Source organism: Lipophrys pholis, assembly GCF_963383615.2.
Source record: "Lipophrys pholis genome assembly, chromosome: 1".
Taxonomy (NCBI): Eukaryota; Metazoa; Chordata; class Actinopteri; order Blenniiformes; family Blenniidae; genus Lipophrys; species Lipophrys pholis.
Genome location: NC_137635.1, coordinates 37,315,488 through 37,341,950, shown reverse-complemented (window position 1 = coordinate 37,341,950; position 26,463 = coordinate 37,315,488). Strand labels below are relative to the sequence as shown.

The following is a 26,463-nucleotide window of genomic DNA, read 5'->3' as shown; positions in this document are numbered from 1 at the left end:
GTAGTTTTCACTTTCTACCTTTATTTGGTATCTATAAGATGTCTGGAATATTAAATTTTTTTTTTATAATATTTGTAAAATGTTGATTTTGATTTCTGTCAAGTAAAATATCCCCTCAATTTGAATTTTTTTAATGATTCCCACTGACCTTTTTCCTCAAACATTTTTTTTTACCTCTGTATGAGGAAAAAAAAACAAACAGTAAGTGATATTTATTAAGGTTATTTATTCTCCTCATGGGACAAACCATCGCTTTGTGTATCTCTTGTGATATTTCCCAAACTTTGCCCACCAGCTATTGTAATTAATGATCTTGGATTTGGATTCTTGCCGTTGCATTGTTCTCAACATGTTCATGTTCCCAGTCATGCTTTGATTTGTGTGGCTTCTCGACCTTGTTTTCTTTTCTTTTTTTCTCCCCTCGGGACAAACTGTGCCTTCTCTCTGTGTCTGTGTCTTGTAATATCAAATGCACATTTGCATTTCGTGTGTCCTAGTCTTTTCATTTCTTTTTTCCTGTTTTACTTAAAAAGGTCCTAATGTTTGATTTTTTTTTTTTTTTTTTTACTTACTATATTTGTTGACGTTAATGTTGGCTGGACATTGTGGCTCTGACTGTGGGTGTGGAGCGTGCGCACTACAACCTGTTGGTAACATTAACATACAATCTGCATGGTTGTAGCATGGTGTGCTACAGGCTCCCAAGTGTATTCCTTTGTTTTTGTTTGAAGGACTACGAGTTTGTTACAAAAACATCTTCATACCGTTAATAGAAAAAACTGAAGAAACTGAAAAAATACAGTGAAACCTCCAAATTGAGCTTTTTGCTTCTATTGTCATTGAAATTTGTTACATTCAAGCAAAAAACTTGATTTTGTTCCTCATTTGTTTGATTTTGATGAAAGATGTGACCGTTTCTCTTCAGATTATTCTGAACAGTATGGTGGGATAATAAAATTTTGATTTCCAAGACAGTTGGCAGATGTATATCGCTCGATAATGAAAGACAGATTTAGATACGTGAAAGTGCTTTATAGTGCTTTAAATGGTCTCTTTTCTCCAATCAATAACCCAAAAATAACTTCATCTCTGAAAATGAAATCATGATTGAAACAATGCTTCTTCTGTATAGTAAATCGATAAACAAAATGATAATAGCCCTCTTTTTAGGTCTTACTAGACAAATTAATAAATGAAATGGCATAGATGGTAAATGGGGAATTTCTTTTTTTTTTTTAAAGCTTTCTTGAAAGCAGCATTTGTACTTCAGCGTTTGGTGGGCCGATTAGAAGCAGTGTTGCACCTTCTGTTTCTCCACATAATAGAGCCACCCACAAAGCAGTTTCTTGGGAATTTTGTCAAACATAAACACAATCCTGTGGTATTTGTGCAGATGCCTACTTGGTAGTCCCCTGAAAAACTTTATATTATTATAGAATTTCTTAAAACTTGCTGGCCAGAAGGTTAAAAACTGGACATATCGTTGGCTTTCTTTCTAGTGTTAATTACTGGAAAAGTACTTAAAGTTACAGTAGACTTTTGGAAACTATAACATATTTCTTCTTACACATCTTTCATTAAACAATGACGTAAAATATATGAAGTGCAATTGCTATTCATTCAGAGCTGAATGTAGACATCCACATTATAAACAGAAGAAATAGCGGCCTCTTCGTATTTAACAAGGTAATTATTTGCAAGTGTGCTCTGTAAATACTGTATGTGTGCAACAGAGGTGTTTCATACTTTTACAATATACAATAACGGCTATTCAGGTTTTTTTTTCTCTTTTCCTATCTTTAGTTCTATGCTGAATTAACCATAGCCGCTTCTGGTTGAATGTTCTTTTAAATGGTGTCAGTTCTTTCATTGATCTCCCTTCATAAATTACATTAATTTTTAACAGTTGACGGTCTTTTGTCCTTTCACATCCGTAATAGGATTAAAATATATTATAAGCTTTAATTGTCCTTAGTAAACATTCATCTCATTTTTAGAAGTTTTGAATTGGTCTACATATTTTTCTTGTCTTGTCAATAATTATACCCCAAAATCATGTTGATTGCAGGCCTGATGGGAAAGAGCCGTCTCGAAATACGGTAAACAGTATTCCAAAAGACCTGAAGTTTCAAAGTATGCGTTTTGTTTCAGATATTCAAAACGCTAATCCAAATATGCCTTCTGCTTTATCACACACACCGTCAGTGACGCTACGTTTTTATACACTTTTTCTCTCTTCATAGGAGGGAAAAAAATATTACTGGTAAGGGAAAAAGATAGCCTGGGGGGCGTGGAGATCCCTGACTCATGTATTGCATGCTCTCATGAACAGGGAGATTTGCAGTATCCGTGTTGTTATTGATGTGTATTTCCCCAGAGCCTGGTAATAAATGACTGTTAACCTTTCAGTCTGCTCCCCTCTCATTTCATGTGTGCTGCAGAGGTGAAAGCCTCAAATTGTTTTTCCTCAATCGGCTAACCTCCAGCTTAATTCTTCTATGGCCGTGCTCTCGAATTAAATTAATCCATAAGAAGACGTAAACGGCAACAGATTGACCTGCTGTGCTCAGTTGTCAGCGTGAGCAGTACTAGTTGATACAAACACCAGCACACGACAGGACTGGGTGGGACATCATAGAGGTCAATTACATGTCCTGCTGTCATAACACGAGTCAGTCAACTCGGATGATGAATCTGGACGTGTGCATCATCTGCTTACACACACGGACTCAGCTGCTGGTCTGAAGGCTGCGTCGGTAATGAAAAAGGAACACAGCCTGTAGCCAGTTTATTCCTCTGAGATGAACCGTAAATGTTCTGGCTGCTGCAGTTACTGGCAACAGGACCCTTCCCGGGTACATGACCCTCTTTCCTCCACTTTGCATCTTGCTCTCCATGTTGTCCTTTGTTCCTTCCCCCCTCTCTCTCTGGCTTCGTTTTTCCTCTCTGCCTCTCTAGCCATGTTGCAGCTTGTTTGTCAGGTGATATATAGCAGGTGTAGCAGCAGTGTGGCTTTAGTTGGACCTTGGAGGATTTTAAAACTCTCGCTCTCTCCTCCCTCTCTTTCTCCCGCCTGAGCACACACACAGGACCGTCTGTGGGCTCTGTGTGTACAGCACTGGATATAACAGTGTTTGAGGTCTGGAGCTGGGATCAAACTGTGGCTTTATTGAGTAATCCACTGACCCTGCCATCGATCTTTGCATCTCTCTCCCACTCGTCCTCTCTCTCTCTCTCTCTGGTCCTTTGCTCCTCTCCTCCTGTGTGCGGCTGCAGTATCAGTCATGTTTTATAAAGCAGGCCTGCCCATGGTGTTCCTCCTGTCACAATGATAAACTGCTTTTTAACAAACGAGGAGCAAAGGAAAAGTTTGGCCTGAGATGATGTGAATTTCTAGATCAATGACATGAGATGGTGTTCGAGCAGATGGAGTCTGCTAATTCGAAGATTTGAATTTTATCCCTGATATGCATACGTGTCTTTGTTGCAGGGACTTGGCTGTGATCGTGGCATCCATCGCATACAACACCTGGTTCACCAAGCTGTACTGCAAAGACATGCGTATTGTAACTATCCATTTTTTATTGAAATCTTCTTCTGCCTTTCTTTTAAAACCCTATTACCCATATGTACTTTGATTTCCCTTTTTTTTTTTATAAACCAGGTGCTCGTCGGTACACAGATGTTATTGAATCAGCTTATTTGCTATATTGGTTGACCCCAGGTCAATTCTTTTTCACTAAACTCAAAGTCGTGTTCATATTTATTCATGCTTTCTTACATACAAGTGGTGAACAGCATAGCGTCATTTAGATTATACCGCGCCGTGGTCAAAGGTGGCCAGAAACTAAGTATTTGTACGAAAACAAATATTTCAAGTATCTGTATTTCACTTGAACATTATCTTTTTATGACGACTTTTTTATTTTCACTCCTTACAATTTAGACTCAATTAGAGATGGTTTCTAATCATTGCATATTTAAACCCTGTTTGTTTCTTCCTTGAAACCTCTACAGACGATTCAGAGTTGTGTTAAACAAGGGTTGAAAGCAAAGTCGTCTTGTTTAAATTATTTGAATAAAATTCCCCCCAAATATTTTTTTTTGAACGACACCAGTTAATTTATGAACTGTAGCAGTGCTTATGAATAAACTGGTGTATCCACACCAATGAGTTTTACAATGTTAGGCACATGCATACATGTTTTCTACACATTCAAGAGCCTTTAAAAATGCAATATGTAACAATAGTTTCAAAAATCTGCCTGTTTTTAATTAAAAATGTAGTTTATAAAATTCTCTTTTCTTTCTGTACTTATACATAAGTTAAAAATGTTTTTGAGCACATGCAATCATAGTTATTATACAGTAAATCAAGACTGAAGCTCTTTTTTTTTTTTTTTGCCCTGGAATTGCAATTTGTCCCTGTAGTGGACATTTTTTTTATAGGCCCTGTCAGATATATGTAGGTAGTGCAAATCGTGCTCTAACTTGTAAGTAGGGATAAACATTTGAAACGATCTGACTCGTTTAAATTTTGTGGTTCTTCTTGATGCTGTTTTCTGTTGGTTTGGCCCTCTGCCCGGGTTTGTGTACAAAAGGCTGACGACCCTGACAGTGAACCTCTTAAGCAAACGGCGAAAATCAAGTCATGAAAACAAATCGGAGAGACGACAGCAAGTCAAGGGTCATCCTCGGCACAGTCTTTAGGAATCTCTTTAACAATACTCAACATGAATTTATTAACTTTTCATAATTTGCACTTAAGTAAATGCTACTTGGCCCAAGGTGAATTACGTGAATAACCTGCAGCGATAAGCTGCGAGGTATTGAAATTTGTCATTACATATTATATAAAGGCGAGTTGCAGTTCATTGAAGGTTGCTTTCTAGCGGTCTGTAAGGCTGTTATTCTGTAAACATTCCCTGTAATATTTATTGGATATCGTGCCGCTGCAGTAAGATTTAAAAATCAATAATTTATAGAATTGAAAAATATTGCTTCACATTAGAGCCAAAGCGACAACAATGGAACTATATTATTTTTTTTTTACTTGAGTAAGAGATTTAGGTAGAGCTTAACAAATGAGCATTACAAAATAGAGAATTCTATTTATTCATCCATTTGTTATTGTACCTCAAACCTTTAATTAGCAACCTGGAGATTAGTTGATAAACAAGGTCTCACGGACTTTCTCTGGACTGTGGTCGGAAGTGTTGATGTGCTGTGTTTCTCCTCAGGGGTCGGAGGTGGTGGACCAGGTCCTGCACACAGTCAGCAAATCCAACAGCCTGGAGGAGCTCACGCTGGAGAACGCAGGCCTCAAATCGTACGTTTCTCTTTCCCGTGACATTATCGGCGGCTCTGCTTGTCAGCCGTCTTGGTTGAATCTAATTTCCTCTCCTGTTCTTCTCACACCTTCACCTCTCCTCCACCGCGCCTCCTTTGTTCTTTGTCTCTCTCCATCCCTGTCTCCCTGCTCTGTCTTTCCCTTCTCCTTGTAGCCTCTCTTCTCACTTACACCATCTTGTCTCACCTCATCACCTCATCACCTCAGCTCAATTCTCCCTTCCCCTTCCCCTCACCCTCTCATTTTCTTCTTTTCCTCCGCTGTCTTGACCTTTCTAATCCTGTCACTCTTCCTTTTCGGTCTCTCACCTCTCTTAACCTCCAATTTTTTTCCTCCAATAAAGTCCTCCAGCCTTTCTGTTCATGGCGGGTAAATAGTTTCTCTGCCGAGACATTAGTGAAATTTTGGGCTTCATCTGGAAGCCTTGTTTTTGTTTTTTTTACCCTCCATGCATGGCGAGTACCATTTAGCAGAGCAGGTTTCTTGTCTGGGATCAATTGAGATGAATTGGCTGCCTTGGGGTGAGATGATTTACTGCAGCATAATAATGAAGTTTTTATACTCGCCTTGTATTGAATTACTTACAATAGAGAGGGCTATTCTTATCACAGGTACCCTATAAATGCAGGACCAGGACACTTCGTCCGCCCCCTAATAACTAAACACTTTACTCTCCAATGCAGTATTGTTAAAAGAGCTCTCGCTGAATCCCACTGGTGACGGGTCACTACTGCTGCTTTTCTGAGGGAGGCCCTTTCTTAACTCCCGACTTCTTTCTGGGCGCTGCACTGCAGCATTTCACTAGTGTGTGAGCAGCCAATGGAGGGGGCGCTTTCTGTGTGACAGTCCCGAAGCCCAGATGAATGGTGAGCATTACCTCATGAAGGGCCTTCTGCCAAATCAAACCTGCTTTTGTGAAGGGAGAAGCCGAAAAACCCAAAGAATTCCCACATGAAAAAACGTAAAGTATAATTATTTTTTCGTTAGAAAGCGGGCAGTTTGGGATCGCTTCAACTCAAGGTTGGTGGTTTGATCCCAATTCCCTCCATACGTCAAGGTCAGTTGGCATTTGTGAGTGTGAATGCAACTAAACGCGCTTTGAGACTCCTGAAGTGGTATTAAAAAAACAAAAACAAAAATGCCATAAACGGCGAGGACCAATTACAGAATGTGCTTGAAAAGACTTTTCAAGCACATATTAAAGTATAGAAGGAAAAAAATTACATTGCTGGACTGAGTTTGTCATTTGAGAGGTTCATTTTTAAAGGAGTTGACAGTTAAAAAGTAATTTTCTTTTGATCAGCGGAAGGATTTATTCCAGTACAAGTACATAAGAGAAGACATTTTCATAATTCCGACAGTAAAAAAACTGATCAAGAGCATTTGTTCCCCTCAAAGTAATCACAGATTCTCGCTAAATATAGCTTTGTGAGCAATGGTAGGTCAGCATTCTTTACTTTCTTTCTAACATTTGTTTCAATGGTTGTGCCTTTTCTTAGTAGCTTGTACAGAACGATACAAGTTGAGGTTTTGATGCTGGAAATCCGTTCTGAAATGGTTGTGCTGGAAGTGGATGTTTTCTCGGCTTACCTGAAGTTCCTTTTTGAGCAGGATTTACAGTTTAACATCACAACTAGTTTAGAAACCAGTCACGGTCCAGTGGACACCTTGATGTGGAAAGCTGCATCGCACAAACATGCAGAAGGGACTTTCATCTGCGTAGAAGTCATCTTGGAACAGTAGTTAAACTTCTGAAATTGTATATTCATGAAAACCGAAGGTTGTTAATGGCCATGACTACGGGAAAACCACAACAGAAAAACATTGCGGAAAACGGTGTATTTTTTTATACAGTCAAACTTGCCTGGGGGGTTCTTTAAAGCACCTGCTGTATAATTGATTTGTTTTGCCACTTGTGAATGAACAATCCCTACAAAAGTGTTTGGCAAACAGGAGACACGGATCAGCATTAGCATTCAATCCGAGTTGTTCTGCTGGCATTAAATGCAGGTCCAGTTTTTACTCTCCTGTGCAGCCACACTGAGGGGAAATGTGACTCTTTGGCAGCTAAATGCCCCCCCAGGTCAGATGACTTCATCTGTCTGGTCTGATGAGGAATATTGTCAGCATTTGTCTTATTTATTTATTTATTTTTTTCCCTCCCAATATTTGCTTTGCTCCTCATTGTATCAAGTTTATAGTTTTAGTGTAAAGCACACATTTCATAGATAAAAGTAAATTAAATTGAGGACAAGTTAATATTTGATCTTCATTGTATATTGAACTATACAAGTTTGATATTGAAATAAATCCTCGTTTGATTTTATGTATAAAAAAATATATGTACTTGAATAATAGATTTTGGTGCTTGTTGGTCTGGAGCCTTCAGCTGAATTACGACAAAGTTGTGTCAAATATATTCATTCTTTGAAGCCATTATTGAATTAGTAATTACACAGAGGATTAAAATTTGTCCTTTTTAACAATGTTTCCAGGGATTTCCCACAGAAGATGGCGACGGCGTTGTCGGAGAACCCAGCCTCCGTGATTCACTCCCTGAACTTGGCTCATAACACACTAGACAACCAAGGTACCGGCCCGGACCCTCTGAACTCTTTCTCATCCTACCGCCGTGGCTCCCAGGGCGCCTCTTATTGCTCCACTGCTATTACCTCTCTGCGCCACTTGTGTGCTTTCAAAGAATTCAAACTCAATCTCCGTCCTCGCACAACCTTTATTTTCTGTCTTTGCGCCCCCCTCCCCTCCCTTCCCCTCCCCTCCCCTCCCATCTATCTCCCAAGCTATCTGTGTATGTGTCATCCGTTTCTTCAGGAGAATGCTTTATTTCTTTTCTCTGGCCTTGCAGCCCGAGCCACTCGCATTCCTCTACCACATACCGCACAGAGCCGATGTCGACCCATTTTAATTGTTTGCCTTGGTCACTGTCACACATCACGCCACTTTTGTGCTCCGGGTCTGTGAGTGGGGAACAAACCGAGGTGTGTTTGCATGTGTGTAAACCAGGGTCAGACTTTGCATGCATGCCGGCATCACTCATTAGCTAATTTCTGTCCTCCCGTCTGACACTTGTCACTTCCACTCGCTTCAATAAATTCTTTGTGCTCACATTTACCAACCCCCCCCACCCCATTTGTGTTTACGTGTGTGCTGAAAGCGTGAAGAAATACTTGATTGTGATAACAGCCAGAAAATTGCTGCAGCCTTGACTATCACAATCATACCAATCATCACAGCAAGAGTGTGACCTTCAGTGTGGTGTGTATATTTGAGTGGCTACAATGTGCGTGGTTTTATTTTATGTGTTTGAAAGTCAAAGTTAGAAATACCGCACATTAGGAAGAAATGAGCGAGCCGGGAAGAAGCAGGAGCCTGCATTGCCAGCCTCTGCAATACAGTGAATAAAATTTTTAATCAACTACATTTATTATTGTCATGGCTACAGTGTATTTAAATAAATACTTTGAGCTGAAACTGGGTTATGTAATCTATCTGTGCATAAAGAGCGCATATGGCTTTTATTCAACAGTGTTGTATGTGGGAGCTTGTGAAGAATGTTAGTGTATTTTTTTGTTTGTTTTTTTAAGCTGTTATTGGTGTTTGTAGTGAGAGTAGTTGAATTGTATCGTGGTGTTACATAGTGAAATTATATCTGAGCTCTCTAACAGTCGATGGTGTAAGGATTGGAATTATTGGTTTGTCTATTTTCTTTCTGTGAACTCCTTCATCCTTTAATCTGTACAATGATAAAAAAGACGAAATGCAATTCATCGACACTCGACCTTTAGCTCTCTTTTCATCTCTTTCGTATTATAGATGTTAGGAAAACGGGAAACAATCATATTTGAAAGATTAGAGGCAGGATATAATTTCTGAAAATAAAGAAACACAAACGCTTGTGTCTATGATGAGTTTGTGTAATATTAGTTTTTCACTGAGATTTTTTTTTTTTCACGCTTTTTTCTCTTCCCCAGGCGTCTCCAACCTGATTCAACAGGTGTGTCGCCTCAATAAGGGCCTTCGCCTCCTCAATCTCTCCAAGACCTCGCTCTCCTCCAAAGGTAGGGAGAAATGCTCCTCTGAGATACAGCAGCCCCTAGTGGCTGATATGTATGTATGTATATGTATATATATAGTTTTGCATTGTTATAGTTGGAACATTTTTAGTGTGGTGTAAAACACATTATTTTCTCAAACACGCTGGGAGCTGTCTCTAAAATCTTTTTTCTGAATGTAGGCTAGTCCAAAATTGTTAAACCACACTGCTGGTGTTGGGCTGACATTTACACACTGCGTTGAAAGAGACTGGAGATTGTGCTCTCTGATCCATTCACCAAATAGTAATCAGGTCAGAATCATAAGCAGCTGATGTGTAAAATCCTACATGGGCATTAGAGCGCTGTCCCATTTTCAGTGCTTTTATCCGAGAAGCTACAACTGTCCACAAGTATTACGGCAGCTTCGGCGGATCACAGTGAGACAGATCCAAATCAATACATTCATAGCCTCATTTCGATGCCCTCGCTGATCGTTGTAGCCTATTTCAAGCATATTTCCACATATTTTGCTTAAATCTTTTACAGCATTAATGCCTGATGATGTTTATCTGATTTCGCCGATGGTTTCCCCGAGGAGCAAGCTGCTCCTCAAAAGATAAACTGAAAAGTCACATTTTATTTGAACAAATTAGAATTATGTTTCACACTAACTATACTAAACTAACCAAAACTAATCATAATGCTCTTAGGAATTTTATTTTAATTTTTTACATTGACCCATCCTATTTCTACGAGATGCAGAGGTGCAGCCACATAAGTAAATGATAAAGTAATATAAATAAAACAGAAGTCTGTGTCACTGTTTGGATCAGTTGTAACGAAATATGTTTGCTTAAGATAAATTGATTCAAATTCATGTATTTGAGATGCATCAATTTGATAAAAAATTGAGTACTTTATATTATATTTGTGAAAACTAGGCCTTTCAAACCAGGAAAAAAAGAAATCAGTAAATCAAAGTATTATGATTTCTGTCAAAACATGGATTTACTTTAACATTTTACTTGTATGCATCAAACATGTCTGGATATTCAGTGATCTCTGGGTAAAATATAAAGTGCGCTGCAAATGTATATTTTTCTATTTTCATTTTTTTCCTTCCCCCTTTTCACCTTCATATGCTCTTCTGTTTATAATGGTGATGCCGTTGCTTGTAAATTTGATGAGCGTAATCTTCAGTTTTCCTCTCTCATCTTCGGGGAGCAGAGCGATGTGGCGGTGAGCGGCATGTTGGCACTGTGAGATTTGATGAAATTCTAGTTTTGTTTTGACGGCGGCCTTCAGCTCATCTGTATTGAGCGTCACGCCGTCGCTCATCTTCCTCCCCACAACATCTCATACATTCTCGGTAGAGTTCAGATCAGGAGAATTGGCCGGCCGGTCACGCTCTATAACACCATGGTCACCAAAGGAGCTCTGAGTAGTTTTTGGCAAAGACAGGTGGCAAGTCCTGCTGGAGGCGAAAGCCTGTCAGCAGTCGGCAGCATGGAGTGCTTTAAAATCTGGTGCATCGACTTTGGACTGATGAAACAGTGGAGGAACGGCGGCAGATGACGAGGCGTCCCGATCATTTCTGACTGTGCACATTTCACACCTTGGCTTAGACTCAGTGAATGTGGCACCTGTAGCCCATTTTTAGGACTCGTCTGTGTGCGACAGTTGGTGATGCAGACTCTAGCACCGTGCACTATGCCCAAGTTCCTAAATCAGCTTTTCTTGACAATCTTCCCAAGCTGCGGTCATGACTGTGGCTTGCATACCTTTTTCTACTACGCTGTCATTTCCTGTTACTTTTCTTTGAATATACTTTGATATAGCGCGCCGCTCTGTGTGCATTGATCTCATTCGGCATGTTGATGAGTGTCGGCAGTATTCCTCACGCTGCAGCCTGTACTGAAACTGATCAGAGAATTGTTATGCTGCATAATTGGTGATTTATCTGAACTTGACCTGCAATATTTTTATATTTTGGGATAGTGTTTTGAAATACTTGGAATACAACAGACATATCTTTTTAATTTTGTAATTTTTGTTTTGCTTACTTGAAAGTTGAATGGCCAAAAATTACATTATTCACAATTAAAATCATCTTAGGATATTGGTCACATTTGAAGCTTAGTTTGCAACCATAAAAAACAGTTAATCTAAAAAGTAGATTAAAACTGTATAACAAATGAGATATAGGCAGTAGTTAAAGAAAAATCTACCGGTATTTGATGATCAAAGAAATAAAAAGGGGAACATTAAAATGGGATTTAAACAAATAAATCCAGACTATAGCAAAAACTGTTGATATGCAAGATAATACTAATTGGAATGAAAAAGAAAAAAAAGCTCCTTTCCTTAAACTAAGAAACGATGCCAAGTGAATCTAATTTGGTAATGATAAAAATAGAAAAAAGCTGCCTGCATTTAAAAGAAGACTGTAGTAGCTGGAAAATTCCACCAAATGAATGCTTGTGTAACCTTCCCAAACTAAAGTTGTTTTTTTTTCCAATACTAAATCTGGTTACACAGATACTCAACTACTCAATATTCGTATTGGTCAATTTCAGGTGAGTTCATTTCACATGCTCCGGTTTGGCTATTTTTTATTTATTCTTTAAATGTGCTTATGAAATCAAATGTATGCCTGCAGTTTTTAAAAAGTCAATTTATACATATATTTCTGGCTAATATATACAATTAAAATAATAAAAAAAAAATTCTAAAATAGACGGGCAGCTAATGAAACGGCTGTTCAAAGTTTCTTTTGTTTTTTTAATTCAGGTAAATACTCTCATTTTACAATCTTGCAACCAATCGTAGTTGATGAATTTAGTTTTTAGTTTGGCATTGTAGTTTTGAGCTATCCAGTGAGGAAAACATCAAAAATAATTAAATGGGATATAAATGAGAGCATGGATTATCTCTGAGATGATCATGATGCTCGCCAATCAAACCTGACAAAACTGTCTACTTCTCATGTTAGCTCAATTATGCTCATTTGGTTGTCTTAACTTTATGAAATTGTGTGTTTTTAAACAAATGGAGGGTGTTTTACCTTACTGACATATTTCGACTGCGTCTTCCTCTGAGCGTCAAACGTCAGATGACGCTCTTTGAGGGAATATTTGAAAAGAACAATTTAGTCCTTCCCATTTCCTTTTGGCGGTTTACAAAAATAGTGTGTGATCGGAGTTTTCCGTCATTCACCTTGTCAAGGTTTAACTACAGAAATGGTATAAATTGAAAGCAGTGCAGCTTTCATGGTTAGTGCTCCTTCCACACATACACTTTGACTCTGTAGTTATTGCTCTGTGGCTTTTTATGACAGTATGGATGATGCCACGTTATAGAGCTTAAAGTGTAATATATATGCCATGGATGGTGACCTTGGTACCTTGTTAAGTGTGTGTTATGAATGGGGGGGGGGGGGGGCTACCTCGGCACAATTTTGAAAGCCAGTGCGTTGACACAGTGATTCAGGAGGAATGCAGTGATGGTGTTGACCTTGGATGGTGGGTATTGGTATGACTTTGCAGGGGCTGAGCACTTTTTCTTGAATATTTATAGATCTCTCTCTCCCTCCACCTCCTTCTTTCTGTCTCCACAACACCTACATGTATACCGACACACGCACGTATGCACACAAATACAAATGTCTTTGTCGTGATCGCGGGAGCTCTCACTCCCTTTCTCCCGCACATGCTTGACAGCATCACAAGGACTTATGGCTTCCAGTACCTCCCAGCACAATCAAGGAGCTGATAGATGGTTCGATAGATGGAGAAGGGGGATTAGACTCACTGTCCCCTCTTCCCCTCATTTCCCCTCTAATCGCTACAAATTAGGGATGAAGAGCTTAACGCCTTGCCAACTTCAGGGCAGCACATGTAGGAGCTGCCTACTTCCACACAAGCTCCCCGATACGAGGGAACAATTCACTTCCTGCAGCAACTGCTGGTTGTAATCAATGTTGCATCGTCGAGTGAGAAGTGCACAGAATAATGATGGCTGTACACTTTTGTATTTGTTGCAGCTGCTGGATATTTTTCCCCGTGTTGTTACTGTGTCTATATTTAATCCTCGTCTTGCCGTGGTGTGCTTTGTTTTGCGTCACTGTTGCAGAATGAGGATTTTAATGAGGGGTTCCATCAGGCCTGTGGGTGTAATTGTGTAGTGATCTGATTTGAGAGAATCGTTTTCTTTTGTTTGGCTTTCAGGGTCGACTTATAAACTGGAATAGGAGGGGGAAAAGGTGGCTGGGTTAATTTGAAAGTGCTTCTCACACAAGCCTGACTTGTGTGCTCAGAAGTTTCTGTGAGGAGATGTATTTATTTTTTTCCTGCCGGGTTTTCTTTTCCTCCTCGTTATGTATTTTCACATGAATTAATTGCCTGGTCGCGTGCAGATTAAGTAAACCCACTGGAAACCATGATGCTTTGAACACGTTCATCCATATTCCTTGTCTTTCTTCTAAACGGCCTCATTCTTCTCCCATTAGGTGTGGTTTCATTGTCCCAGGCTCTGTGCTCGAGTGATGACTACTCCAATTCGCTGCTGCACCTGGACCTCAGCAAAAACCCTGGGGTTTTGTCTGGAGACGACGCTACTGTGAGTGGATCACCATCCCATGCAACACAGTTATTGTTTTTGTAAAATGCACAGCATGAAGACAGACATTGCAAATAACTCATTTACTTTGCACAAGGTTGTATTTGTTTGAGGTTCGGCTCATCACCTTGATCATTTTCGCAATTCTATCTGTATTTAGCGAAGCCATCTGTTTATCATGATGCCTCAAAGTTCTAGTGTTTAAAAAGTGACAGAAGAAAAAGGGAAAATACATGAATCCTCTTGTAGGTCTGCCTTTTGATTAAAAAACCTGAGTACCATTTAATATGCGATAAACGGCACCTTTGTTAGCTGATAAAGGAAAAGCAAATGATTTCAAATTGATCAGAATAAGTTAAAAAGACTAAATGCATCCACTGATCAAAAAAACCAACATGTTTGACTCTGCTAGCCTAAGGGCTCAATGTGGGTCCAATCGGCTTCAGTCTTACTTGCGCTTAAGGCAGTTGCAGCTGAGATACAAAAGTCTTCTTACAGGGTGATCTTCTTCTTTTCCTCCTTCCCATAAACTGTGAAAGGTGATACGCCCAGCCAGTTGCTATTGCCTGCATGCTCTCTTCAGACTGAGCCCCTGAAGCGTCTTCTTTAGAGCAGCTTGAGGTCTGCCGGTGGTCTCTCGAGACTCTACTTTCTGCTGACTCAGTGAATGTTTGAGGATAGTCTCGGCAGATTTACAGCCGCGTCTTTTCTTTTTACATTTCTTAATGATCAAGTTACCTGTACGACACAGGATGTTCATAAATAAGGAATGAGTCGCCAGTTGAGGTTTTGCTACGATAATAAATCATTAAAATGTGAACTTTGGAGACACATATGTGGGAAAATGCCTGACTAAATGTCTATTCATCTGTCCCATTTCTATACTCACTTTATTGAAGTTGTGATCACAGGGACTGGAGCTTATCGCAGACTGGGCAAAGGAAACAATATGTTTGGTTCAATGAACATTTGGCAATAAGGTAGGAGTGATAAGGTAGAGTGATAAGACGATTGAAGTTTGCAGCGGTTGATGGACATCATCAGGCTGAAGAATAAATGTGCACGTCAGTGTGCCTGAGAGACGGGATGGCCATTTTGAGGAGGTAGAGATTGACTCAAAAAAGCACGTAGGCAGAAAGATAATTGGACAAAAGGGTTGGACGTCAAACTTAAGGATCATGTAAGAGAGTGGGAAGTGATGAAGAAAATAGAGCTGCTTCATTGTTTATGAATAAATATAGACAGGACACAAATGTTCTTCCTTTACCGTGTGCATAGCCTCATTTAGCTCCACCACAAGGGTGCTGTTTAAAAAAACTAAACCGCATGAATAACATGTAAATATGTATTCTTTATTTTTGGTCTGTAATGAGTTGGAATTACTTGGTAGGAACCAGTTTTCCAGCCAAAAGGGGCTTCTTAATCCCCTTTTCTGTTAAAAATATGTTTTCAATGTGAATGTGTGCACTTGGCTCATCAGCATTTCAAATGAGTTCATTTAAAAAATAAATAAATGTATTGTTCTTGTATCCATACAGAACCTGTACCTGTTCCTGGCTCAGCCCAACTGCCTGGTTCATTTGGATCTGTCTGGGACCGACTGCACTGTGGACTCGGTCTGTACTCATCGCCTCCCGTTTCAGTCACTATCCGACCATTCCTCAATGATCTCATCTCCTGGATGGGATTCTGGCCAAAAATGTAAAAAAAAAAATAAAAAATGCTAACATCTTGAACATGAATCACCCGCTGCACAAAACCTCAGGTTGCTTAGTGGGAAAAGCTCTTCCGTGCATAATGCTCGGGGAGTTCTTAGAAGACACTACAATAGAAATATAGAGCTTATAAATTTTATAATTATGTCTTGATTAGAAAGCTAACAGAAGGATTTGTAGTGTGTGTTTGTTCACTTCTTCGTCACTACAGAGAGCGAGGAGTTCGGCTAAATTTAGAAGCAGTAACACAGACAGTCTGTGTGCCAGTCTGACAAACAGTGCCTTGCTGCATTAGCAGACACGCCAGCAGCTGAAAGCATGACGGAACGTCCATCCTGGAAGTTCAGGGACCGCGATGCAATGTATCTGCCCCTATTAGTTTCTGATGAAATGTTTTTTCTTGTTGGTTCACAGTAAATTAGAGAGATCCCGTGCTGGCTCAACAAGCAGTCTTGTTTGTTTCTGTAATATTGCTTTTTGATGGCGCTCTCTTACTCCTGGTAGAAGAAACTACAGTAGATAACAATGAAGATATGTTTTTATTCCCTTCACTGCATTGTGGTGAGAGGTCAGTACAGCTCTACTGAGGAGTATATAGACGGTGCACCATCTGGGTATCATGCAATATCGTACTGCAGGTATTGTAATATCCCCTCACCCCATCAGGAATAGCAGAAAGCAGCCACCTCTCAGCCTGGTTCTGCAAAAGTTTCTTCCTGTTGGAGGTCATTGTCCTTTCCACAGTCACTTTATGCTTCCTCATGTGGAACAGTTGGATTTTCCCCCTATTTATATAGCACCAAATACAACACCGTCATTTTTAGGTGCTTTTAACAAAGTTTAATTGAATCTTAATTGAACTGGAAATCGATATAAAGTGGACAACATTTTGCTAAAGTTTAAAACTTCATTTTCAGCATCTGTAGAATAGTTTAAATATTGCATGTGTTCTGCAGAGATAAAATGTGTGTTTAGGAAGAGTTTTATCAGCCAATCTGCCTTGCCCTTTCCTCTTCAGGATTCCCACATTCACATCTAGAATATTGAAGAAATGAAATGTCAAAGACATGACTGTCGATGAATGAATGTTTGCTGCCAGCACTAACTTTTCCAAATGAGTAACACCTCGGATGTGGTGTTGGAATAAACAGCAAGACTGATATTGATGAGATAAAATACCTAACAGATGGCACACTCTGCCACTACTAATGATGAATACAGTATAAAGTGGCTCCTACAGAGTGTAAATGCATTGCAAGGTGATTTTCAATAAAATGTAGGTATCTATCTTTGATATACCTGATTATTCGCATTAGGGTCCCGGTGAGCTGGAGGCATTCGGAGTTGAGCTGTAAGACAAGGTGCGCCCTGGACAAACACACAAATCATTGTACATCAATCAGTTTAGTTTTTCTTTTCTTTCACTTGATCCTGCCAAAGATGAGGAAACATCTCGAGATTAGCCATCAACCAAAAGTTGTTTTCCAAAACTATTTCAATATTATGTACTGAAAGCGGTAATAATGAAATGTGTGTAGAAATACGTAGACACAACGGATTCTTAACTATTAGCCATGTTTTGTCTCCTGAAAGTTTTCAATGGACCGAGTGAATTTCTTGCTCTCTGGTGTGTTTGACTCTCAGCTGTTGTGTGCAGATGCAGAAGTTGGGTTGGCACATATTGACTTGTCCAGTTCGATTTTTGTTGTTCTCCATGTCATGGCAACAAAGATTTTACGGAGTAATGAGAAATGCTGGTCAAGAGGAGCAAGATCACACTTAATTCAAGACATAAATCTAAAAACAAATTTCCTCATGGGAAGAAATCCCGCATGTCTGATATACTACTTAAAGTATAATACATTATTTGCTCCCTAAATGTAAATGCATGTCAGAGGTGCAAAACACAACTGTGTTTATTATTATGAAAACTGTGAAGCATGACTAAAGTCATCAATGAGCTGTACCTGTCTGCGTTCACCACCACTTTCATTAACTTGCTGTTAGTTTTAACATTACAGGAAGAACTTGCAGAAGTCACCGGCCTGATAAGGGTGGAATAAAAGTTGTGCCAAATCTTTTGATCGATACTGTATACCCACATGCATGTCGGAAAGAAAAAGCTCTCGTAAGAAAATCCATATAACTTCTGGCACAGCATGCAAACTCTACACAGCGTGCAGTTTAACGTAGCATTGCACAAAAGGTTCACAAATAATCTGTTGATTTAGTGACAACTTAATAGGAATTAAAAGACTACGAGGTGCCAGTTCGTAACTTAAATATCCTGCCTTTCGTTTGAAATCATTGCTCTCTCACACTCCGTTACTTGCCTAACATTTTGAAAACACGACTTTCACAGGTGGTGACATTTTCTACATTATGTACCCACTGCTCAGAATAGTTCCTCTGCTCCGAGTTCCTTCCATCCGCGGCGCCTTTCAGCTCACTGTGTTACGTTTGCCTGCTTCCCCTGCTGCACTTCACTTCACTCCAGCAGTTTTAAATATCTAAAAGCTGAGAGCTTGTCAAGGAGGAATCGGTTTCATGGAGGGAATAACCTCCCCTTGTGAAACCTATCCTCCTTCCTGTTAATGTGGGCCATGAATTTTCTATTGAATTATGTGCATGAATGGAAGTCGCTGCGTCTGTTCTGCTTTATTTGCAAGTTTTTCAGACTTGCTCCCCTTCAGGGGCTAAACACCTCTCTCTGCGGTACCTGCTAATTGTCATTTATCCTTTAGAGAGAAACCATCTGAGGCAGAAATAGTGTTTTTTAGTGTTCCCTTGTTAGATTGAATTATTAATAAGTTTCTGTTTTTAATCTGGCCTGACATACACACAACGGTCGATTAGTCAATTTGTGTGATGGATCACACTTGTCAAGGGAAAAATGGATTTGTCCGATAGTTTAACCTCTCACAAGTGATGAGATTGTGCTTAAAGGCTTACAAGAAATTGGATTGTGATGCCAATTATGTTTGCCTCTGTCTAAAAAAACACACATATATCCCTTTATTTTCGGCTTAATTGGGTCACAGTTGCCTGTGCTTTCATGTTAGTATTCCTTTACACTCTTTATTGGGAAAGTCTACTGTGTCGTCTCAACATGTGGGCTTGATTACTTACACATGCTCATTGATGGATGGTAGACACTGCGAATTATAAGCAGGGAAACTCTGTGCGATACAGAATTCTTGATTCCCCACAGAGACTCCAAGAAGCTCCCCCCCCCCCCCCCCCCCCCTCTCTTTTTAATGTGACGCTTGATGGATATGCATTCTAACAAATTGAAGAACTGTAAGTAATTCATTTTTTTTTTTTTCCTGGTATGGGTTTGGCTTGACTTTGATTCAGTGCAATACAATTACACTTTTTATTGCCCATTTGGTTCTACTATCGGGAATTAGTGGACTTATTCGACAGATGAGCACTTTCCCCACACACTCTCGGAAAGATGGGTAGAAACGCTGCCTGCTGGATTTTGTTCTGCTGCAGGAGCGTCGGAGCATTAACCATTAAATAAGCAAGAAAACAGAAATAATTTTTTTTCCCCTCCTGAGCTGTAGTTAGTGGTGTAGGAGATGGATGTGTGAATTAAAGTCTTCACATGTTAGTGTATACTATTGTTGCGCATCAGGCCTCGCATTTGAATTAACTATGGACGTAAGGTTCATTTGCATTAAAACTTTGTTTTGTAATGGTCACAAAAAGTCAGCTCAGCTCATTCCCAATTAAATAAAGCAGAAAATCTGCTCACAAATGAATGAGTCAATGATTTTCTAATATCCCAAATGGCATTGTGAGGCGAGGAGGAGGCATTCTGTTGCACCAAGCATGTAGGGGTTTGTTCAAATACATTGCACTCAGACCATTCAATCTTCAGTAAGTTAATTTATTTTTTCTTTACAGGGCTTGTTAGAGCCTGATATGTAAAGCGGCCCAAAATGGAATAACGACCCGATTTGTTATACAATATAACCCAATAAAGCCCGAAATGTAATAACTGGTCGACAATGTAACAAAAGTGCTGAGCCTGAAATGTTCTAAACGTCTGATGTTTTTAATAAAACCCAAAATGTGATAACGGGTGAATAATGTAAAAATATTTAATAAGAATTTAATTATTAATATGTTTAATGTTTTGCATTATTTTGTACTGATTATTAGAGAAATAGATTACATATTATAGAGAACAGAAGTCTATAAATGACTTGGGCAACAGCAATTGTGCATGAATACCATAAACTGTATCTGGATACACGTTAAAACAAATAGTCCAAACTTTTAGAACTCATTCTTTTAATGATATTCAAATTGAAGCAGTTCAAGTCCAACCAATAAATCATTTACTTACTTTATGATGTAATAAAATTATTACAATATTAGGGGAAAACTATTTTGCCTGCGCCATAATTCAGGCAGGCAAAATAGTGTTTTTAAGTTTTTGTCTCAGGGTCTCGTTACATTAGTTTGGATTTTATAAAAAAATTTTAAATTGCATTTTGGGCTCAGCACTTTTGTTACATTATCAACTAGTTATTACATGTTGGGTTTTATTACATTATATTTGATAAAAATTCGGGTTGTTGTTACATTTTGGGTCATTGTTACATGTCGGGCTCTAACACGGCTTTTATATGCTCTAATATACAGCATATGTACAGTATGCATATATATGCCTTTTTCAAGTCAGAATCAGAATCGGGTTAATTGCCAAGTATAAATAACACAACACGAGGAACTTGTTTTGATGAAATTGGTGCAACATGTAGGACTTCTAGTTCTTATGTTTAAAAAGTTATTATTGCTCCTCGTAACTCTCATTTGTAGTACATCCTTCAAACATTGGGAAGTCATTCAATGTCCTTAATAAGTCAGTGTTTCAGTTAATTCTCCTGTTGTTTTGCTGGCAGTAAAATGTTCAGAACAGTTTACTTTTATAACTCCATTGAATTCAAAGCAATCCAGACGCTTTAAGTTAGACTGCCAGAGCACCGTAAATATAATTATAGAATCTATCCAAAAGCTTGTCAAGTGGTAAAGAAGTCTTTTTTTTTTTTTTCCTACGGCAGCCAGATATGAGGATGATTGCATTTACAAACCAGAAAACGTACACGAGGAGGCCATTTTATTAGGTATGCTGGTATAATCTAATGTGATGCACTGCAGCTGTTCCATAAATCTGCCTTTACATTTAGAATAATGTTCAGTTTGGTCTGAGTTTGTCGAAGAAGATGTACTACTTGTTCATTTTTGAGGTTATTGGTGTCGAGTTGCAATTCGTTATAGTGTGAGAAACCTTTTTCATTTTAAATATTGAATACTGCACTTATAAATGCATAGGTGAGACAGTCTAATAATAATTTTAAAAATTGTGTTGCCACTGATAGATACTTTATTGAAAAATAATTGCCTTTCTTTGACAAATCAACCATGTCTTTATATTTTCATACTAAAATATCCATAATGGAATTTTTTGTGTTTTAAAGCGATGGTATGTTTTCACCAAGAGAGCTTTGCTTCTATATACACGTCATATTTATAATAAATAATTAACAGTAATCAAGTATAACACTTCATTTCTTTTCCTGACACCAATAGAGTTTGTCATTTTTGACATATGACCACATTTTTCTGGGACGACTCTAAAGGGTTATATCAAGGATGTGTACAATTGTCCATTCTCATGCACTTTCATATGCTTACTAGTTTGCCTCTACACTGCTCACAGCTGCAGCTCTTCCTATTATTGAAGTGGTTTTGTGGATCAGTGTCTTCCATTGTGAACTCTTTGTGTTGGTGATGTCTGGTGTTTTAAAGCTTCCTTGTGTGTTCCTTTCTTAAGAAAACTTTTAATCAAATCTGTAGCTACATCTTCTTTCTGGAATTCTGTACCTTTCAATGTTTCACTTTCTGTCATCTTATTTACCTCTTCAATAGAGGCAGATGTGTCATTTTCCCAGTTAGGATCATGAGTTGTAACCACCTCTGTGGATTAATTCAACTGTTTACACAGAATGTTGTGCCTTTCTGGTGATATGAAGTCATTTAGCGATTTAGCATGCCACAATAACTGAAGTCTCCTTTTCTGATATACAAATTGGACTGTAATTTCCTGTTTTATTTCACGCTCTCATACAAGGATGTGAATGACGAATATCATGATTCAAGTTGTATTTTCAGTCAAACAAAATTATTTTCTAAATGATGATAACAAAATGAACTTTTCCTTCCATTTATCTCTTAGAGGTTGAAACCGGTATAGAGCTATCATAAAGGTTTAAAATGCTCTTTAGTTGTTATTTGTGTTTATTAGTTCTGTTCAGGTGCATCCTCACCTTTGCATTAGAGGCTCCACCGGCATGCATTGAATGTATGGTTCCAGATCTGGATACGATCACACCAGCCATTAACCCACAGATACATTATGTTTGTGTGGTTTTATCTAAAGCTGCAGCGTGTTGGGGAGTAATAATGCGGTGAAGTAAATTAGTATTTATTTATATACGGAGGAGCTCTTCCCTGCTGTGTGGAGTTGATTAGGGAGTGGGCGCTAAATTGACTTAATTCTCCCATCAGTGGAATCACCTCATTTTCAGGTCTCTGAACAAATGATTGTCTGTCATGCTCAGATGCACAAATAATGACGTGTCATCCTCAGGACTCAAAGCAGTAACTTTGTAATGGTGGCCTACCCAATGTGCACGTACATAAAAGGCTATGTTGTGGAATATGTGTCACATTTGATGCTAAATACACTTGCAAATGGATGTAAGAACTGAAAAGCATTTTATTGTCCTATTCAAGCCTCCACCATGTGGTGTGGAAGGGGTAATTTCCATTCTAAACCAAATAACAAGCTCTGTCCTAATTTCACTTAAAATGATCTCATTCAGTTGTGGTGTATCTTTTTACGCATTAATTTGTAAAGCGTCTATGCAAGTTCATTTTTAAATGTCAAATAATGCCAGCCTAATTTACCAAAGGGTATTTTTTTTCCCCAGAAGAGGCTTCCACCACAAAAGAAATACTGTTATTTATTTAGTCTGCTCACATTGTATTTGTGTCAGCTTTAATCTGCGCTATAACCATTTGTGCAGCGCTCAAGAGCTAAAAAAAAAGAAACTGTTATACAACACAATCACTTTTTGCTGGAGCAAACATAACTCAACCCATTTATCTCTGTGTTTCCCTGCCAGTTGTTTGGGGCCTTGCTGCGAGGCTGCTGCGCTGACCTCTCCTACCTGAACCTTTCCAAGAACTCCTTCTCTCACAGGTGGGTGTTCAACTCCAGTCTAAATCCCCGTGAAGGCCTTTCTTTTTTGGAAGAAAGAAGCAACAACAAACACATTTGTTTTCTGCTTATGTGACTCAGCCAAACGACTCTGGAGGAATTCCAGTCTGAAAGCAAGGAGAGGACCAGCATCATTATTTATATTCTGCTGTAGATTAGTGTTCCGCCCTGGACCGCTCTGACAAATTGGCGTGCGCTTGCATCGCGTCGCTCATCTTCTTTGCCCTTCTGCATATGCGTACGCAGAATGTGTTTCCAGCCTGCTTCGATGTACACATGTCGCTGTTTGCTAACAAGTTTTCTCTCTGTTGAGCCCCTGTAAGCCTGCCCACATGTGTTTTGTGTGTTGTTGTTGTTTTTTTTTTTGTTGTTGTTGTTTTTACATGTCTTGCAGTATGTGTGGCTGAATGAGCGCATCGTCTTTGTTTGCTTAGCGAGCAGACAAAGGCAGTTCCGGCTCTCATCATGTCTTGTCCCACAGGAGCCCAGGCGCTTCCCTGTTCAGCATATTACATTACAGAATCACAGAGAAAGAAGTTCGTGAAAAATGAGCCTAATTTTAGACAGGAATTATTGTTCCAATCCCCAGGCTCCTACGCCGGTGTGTTTTTTTTGTTCTCTCTCTCTCTGTTTCGTTACATCTTCTGTATCTCTCCATCCATCTTTTACTTCTTTGCATTTGTGTGGCAGCACCTCCTAAACTCCCCCCTTCCTTTAAATTCCTTCTTCATCCATCTTTACCACCTGATTCTTATCTTTACCTTCTCTCCTGTCACTCTCTCTCTTATCACTCTTTCCTCTCCTTCATATTATCCACTCCATCATCTTTAATGCCAGTTTCTCCTCACATCTCCCCACCTCCTCGCACCTCTTCCTCCTCCGTTCCTCCCTCTGTCCATAGTTCGTGCCACCTCCTACATTAAACGCACACTGGCTCAGTGCTGTTGGTCAGATGGCTTGCGGTGTTGTGGTGACAACATGGAGCCACAAAGCTGAACCGAGCTGATAAGAACCGCCTGACTGCTGCTCATGAATATGGAAGGTGCTGCCTCAGACCACGCTTTCACCCACCCCACACGCACACATACGCAGATGGCGGCACTTTCTTGAAACAATGAGCGGCCCAGCATGTATACCGTTACAGAGGCGTGCACGTGTGGTTACGAGTTGCTGATGCAGCTCTCCGGAGAGTGTTTTCGTGAGAACGGCAGTGACACCATATCTGCTTATGCGACAACAGCCAGTCTGTATCTGTGGAGGCTGACGGGCTATATGCTAATCATTACAAATGGGTCAAAGGAGAAGTGACGGCTTGCACGCTGGGAGGTTATCAAGCTTGCAAAGAAAAGAAGCTTGTAATGAAGCCGCGTGCTTTATCTTCTTTTTTGTTTAGTTACCGTTTTAATATTACCCATCAGACCTTTAATATTCCTCTGAGGTTTTAACCTTTAAGTTACATTTTGCCTCACGCTGCAGTTTTATCTTTGGGATGATTATTGGAGCATTTAAAAGATGTGTGTCTTATACATCCGTCTAATCACCAGGAAAAAGAAATGCACTGTGGTTAACACATGCGGTGTTGTCGTGGTGCTGTGTGCACCACCAGCGTGTGAAACAAACCCACCAAAAATAGTTATTTGTGCTGGATAATCTTGTGAAGTTGGAGGCCAGCTTGGCGAGCGCCGAATCATTTTGTGACGTTCACACAGATTGTTATGACTCCACGGTTGAAATGCGAAGTGCCGGGTCATATGCACAAGGACAAAAAGGGCTCATAGTCGCAGATTAATATGCGAAAAGGATTCTATTGAAGTGGAACAGAAATTGGAGGGGTTGTAGTGATTAGTCATTATATTCCCAGCCAGTCACATTACTGCTCTCATATCTATGAAACAGCTGTGCGCAACACATGGGCACATGACGAAATTGGCTCTGCAATCAGAGTGCAGAGTGCAGAGAAGAGTTTTCTTTTTATGATGTCTCTGAGGTTCAGGCTGTATTTCTGAAATGTTGCTGGAGGCAGGTGATGTCTCTCTTGAAAGGTAATTCTTTTTTATAGCTGGCACATTTCCAGTAATTGTGGGTATTGGTGTTGTGTAAGTATTATTACCTCTGTTGTTGGGAGGATACAAGGACTTACTGCAGGTGTATTCAGACCTAGTTTTGTGTAACATATGCTAATGAATGAGTGGTTTATATATTAGGTTGACACATCTAAGACCCGGTAGCAGCCGAAAGAGCATCGAGTGCGAGTCTTGCAGATGAGTCAAGTCACAGTCTGGTTGCATTGCCGAGTAGAAACCGCTTCAAACTGATACCACTAAGACCAACTCGGTAAATATAAACAAGGCTTTGAAAGCAAACTTCCATGCCAGGTGAAGTGGTAACATTGGAAATGGTTCCAAATGTCTGGGAGTTAAAACGTAAGCATAAAAAGGAATTGATTGACTATGAAGGTCTTAAAAGTGCTCAGGTTTCGTTGAAATAGTGCCGGAATCTGCTGCTATCAGCCGAAACATAAGTGGTGAAAGAATCTGAGCAGATGGTAAAATAAATTTTCTCCGAGGAGTTGATGCATAGCTTCGGGAAGAGAACCACTAATGATATGAAGCATGTTTGAAGAGTATTTTTGTATAAGGACTGGACTAAAACTACTGATGTGTAAACAATTCGACACTCAAACCTTTGATTTCACATTAAATGGGTGTGTAACATTTTAGAACGAAACCAGTTTGTAAATCAACAGTTGTTTGAGGGCTGGTAGGATTGAAACTCTAAAGGCCATTTTATCAGTGGTAAACGTCGTTACACCCTGAACAATCACCCTCACATTTATTCAAGGAATGTTTAGTCACAAACTGACCTCCAGTGCATCTTTCTGGATTCTGGGTGGGGGGATGGATGAGGCAGAGAAAGCCCATGCACGGGGAGAATCTCCCGATGCTCACTATCAGGCAAGAGAGTGAGGAGTATTATGGAGCAGCTGTGGTTCAAAGACCACACATCGCCAGCTCTCTCCACATTCCACAGTGAAGCTTGGTGATTCCATAACTCTTCATCTGTTGGCATCATCAGGCCAAAAATCTTAATTTGGCTGCGACTTTGATTCATGAACATTTTACCTGCAATACTGATTTGTTCCAGACAGTCTCATGTGATATGTAGCACCCAGCAGAAAATACAGCTTAATAGCCTTTGACTGGTGATACCATGTTTTCTCAATTTCCCCTTTATGTGTGATTTACTTTTTAAATAGTCCTAAGCTGTTAATTGATTTTGGAGCAACCGGAGTAAAGAAACGCACAATTGCAGTTGTTAAATGCTTCATTTAATAAAAAGAAAAGGGAATGAAACAACATTAACAAAGTGAAGTGTGGGAGCTTGTCCAGCCTTGATGACTCAACATTTCTTTATGAGCTGATAATACAA

The 26,463-nt window shown here is 39.4% G+C and overlaps 1 protein-coding gene across 1 annotated transcript in view; it reads left to right on the top strand.

Annotated features, from left to right (window-relative positions):
- carmil3 (capping protein regulator and myosin 1 linker 3) overlaps positions 1 to 26,463 on the top strand; it is an 88,612-nt gene that overhangs the window by 27,540 nt on the left and 34,609 nt on the right. Inside the window, exons 9-15 of the mRNA XM_080471670.1 lie at positions 3,491 to 3,566; positions 5,241 to 5,329; positions 7,846 to 7,940; positions 9,343 to 9,429; positions 13,913 to 14,022; positions 15,561 to 15,638; positions 22,940 to 23,016. Coding sequence (XP_080327796.1) covers positions 3,491 to 3,566; positions 5,241 to 5,329; positions 7,846 to 7,940; positions 9,343 to 9,429; positions 13,913 to 14,022; positions 15,561 to 15,638; positions 22,940 to 23,016 — 612 coding nt within the window. The remainder of the gene's footprint in view (positions 1 to 3,490; positions 3,567 to 5,240; positions 5,330 to 7,845; positions 7,941 to 9,342; positions 9,430 to 13,912; positions 14,023 to 15,560; positions 15,639 to 22,939; positions 23,017 to 26,463) is intronic.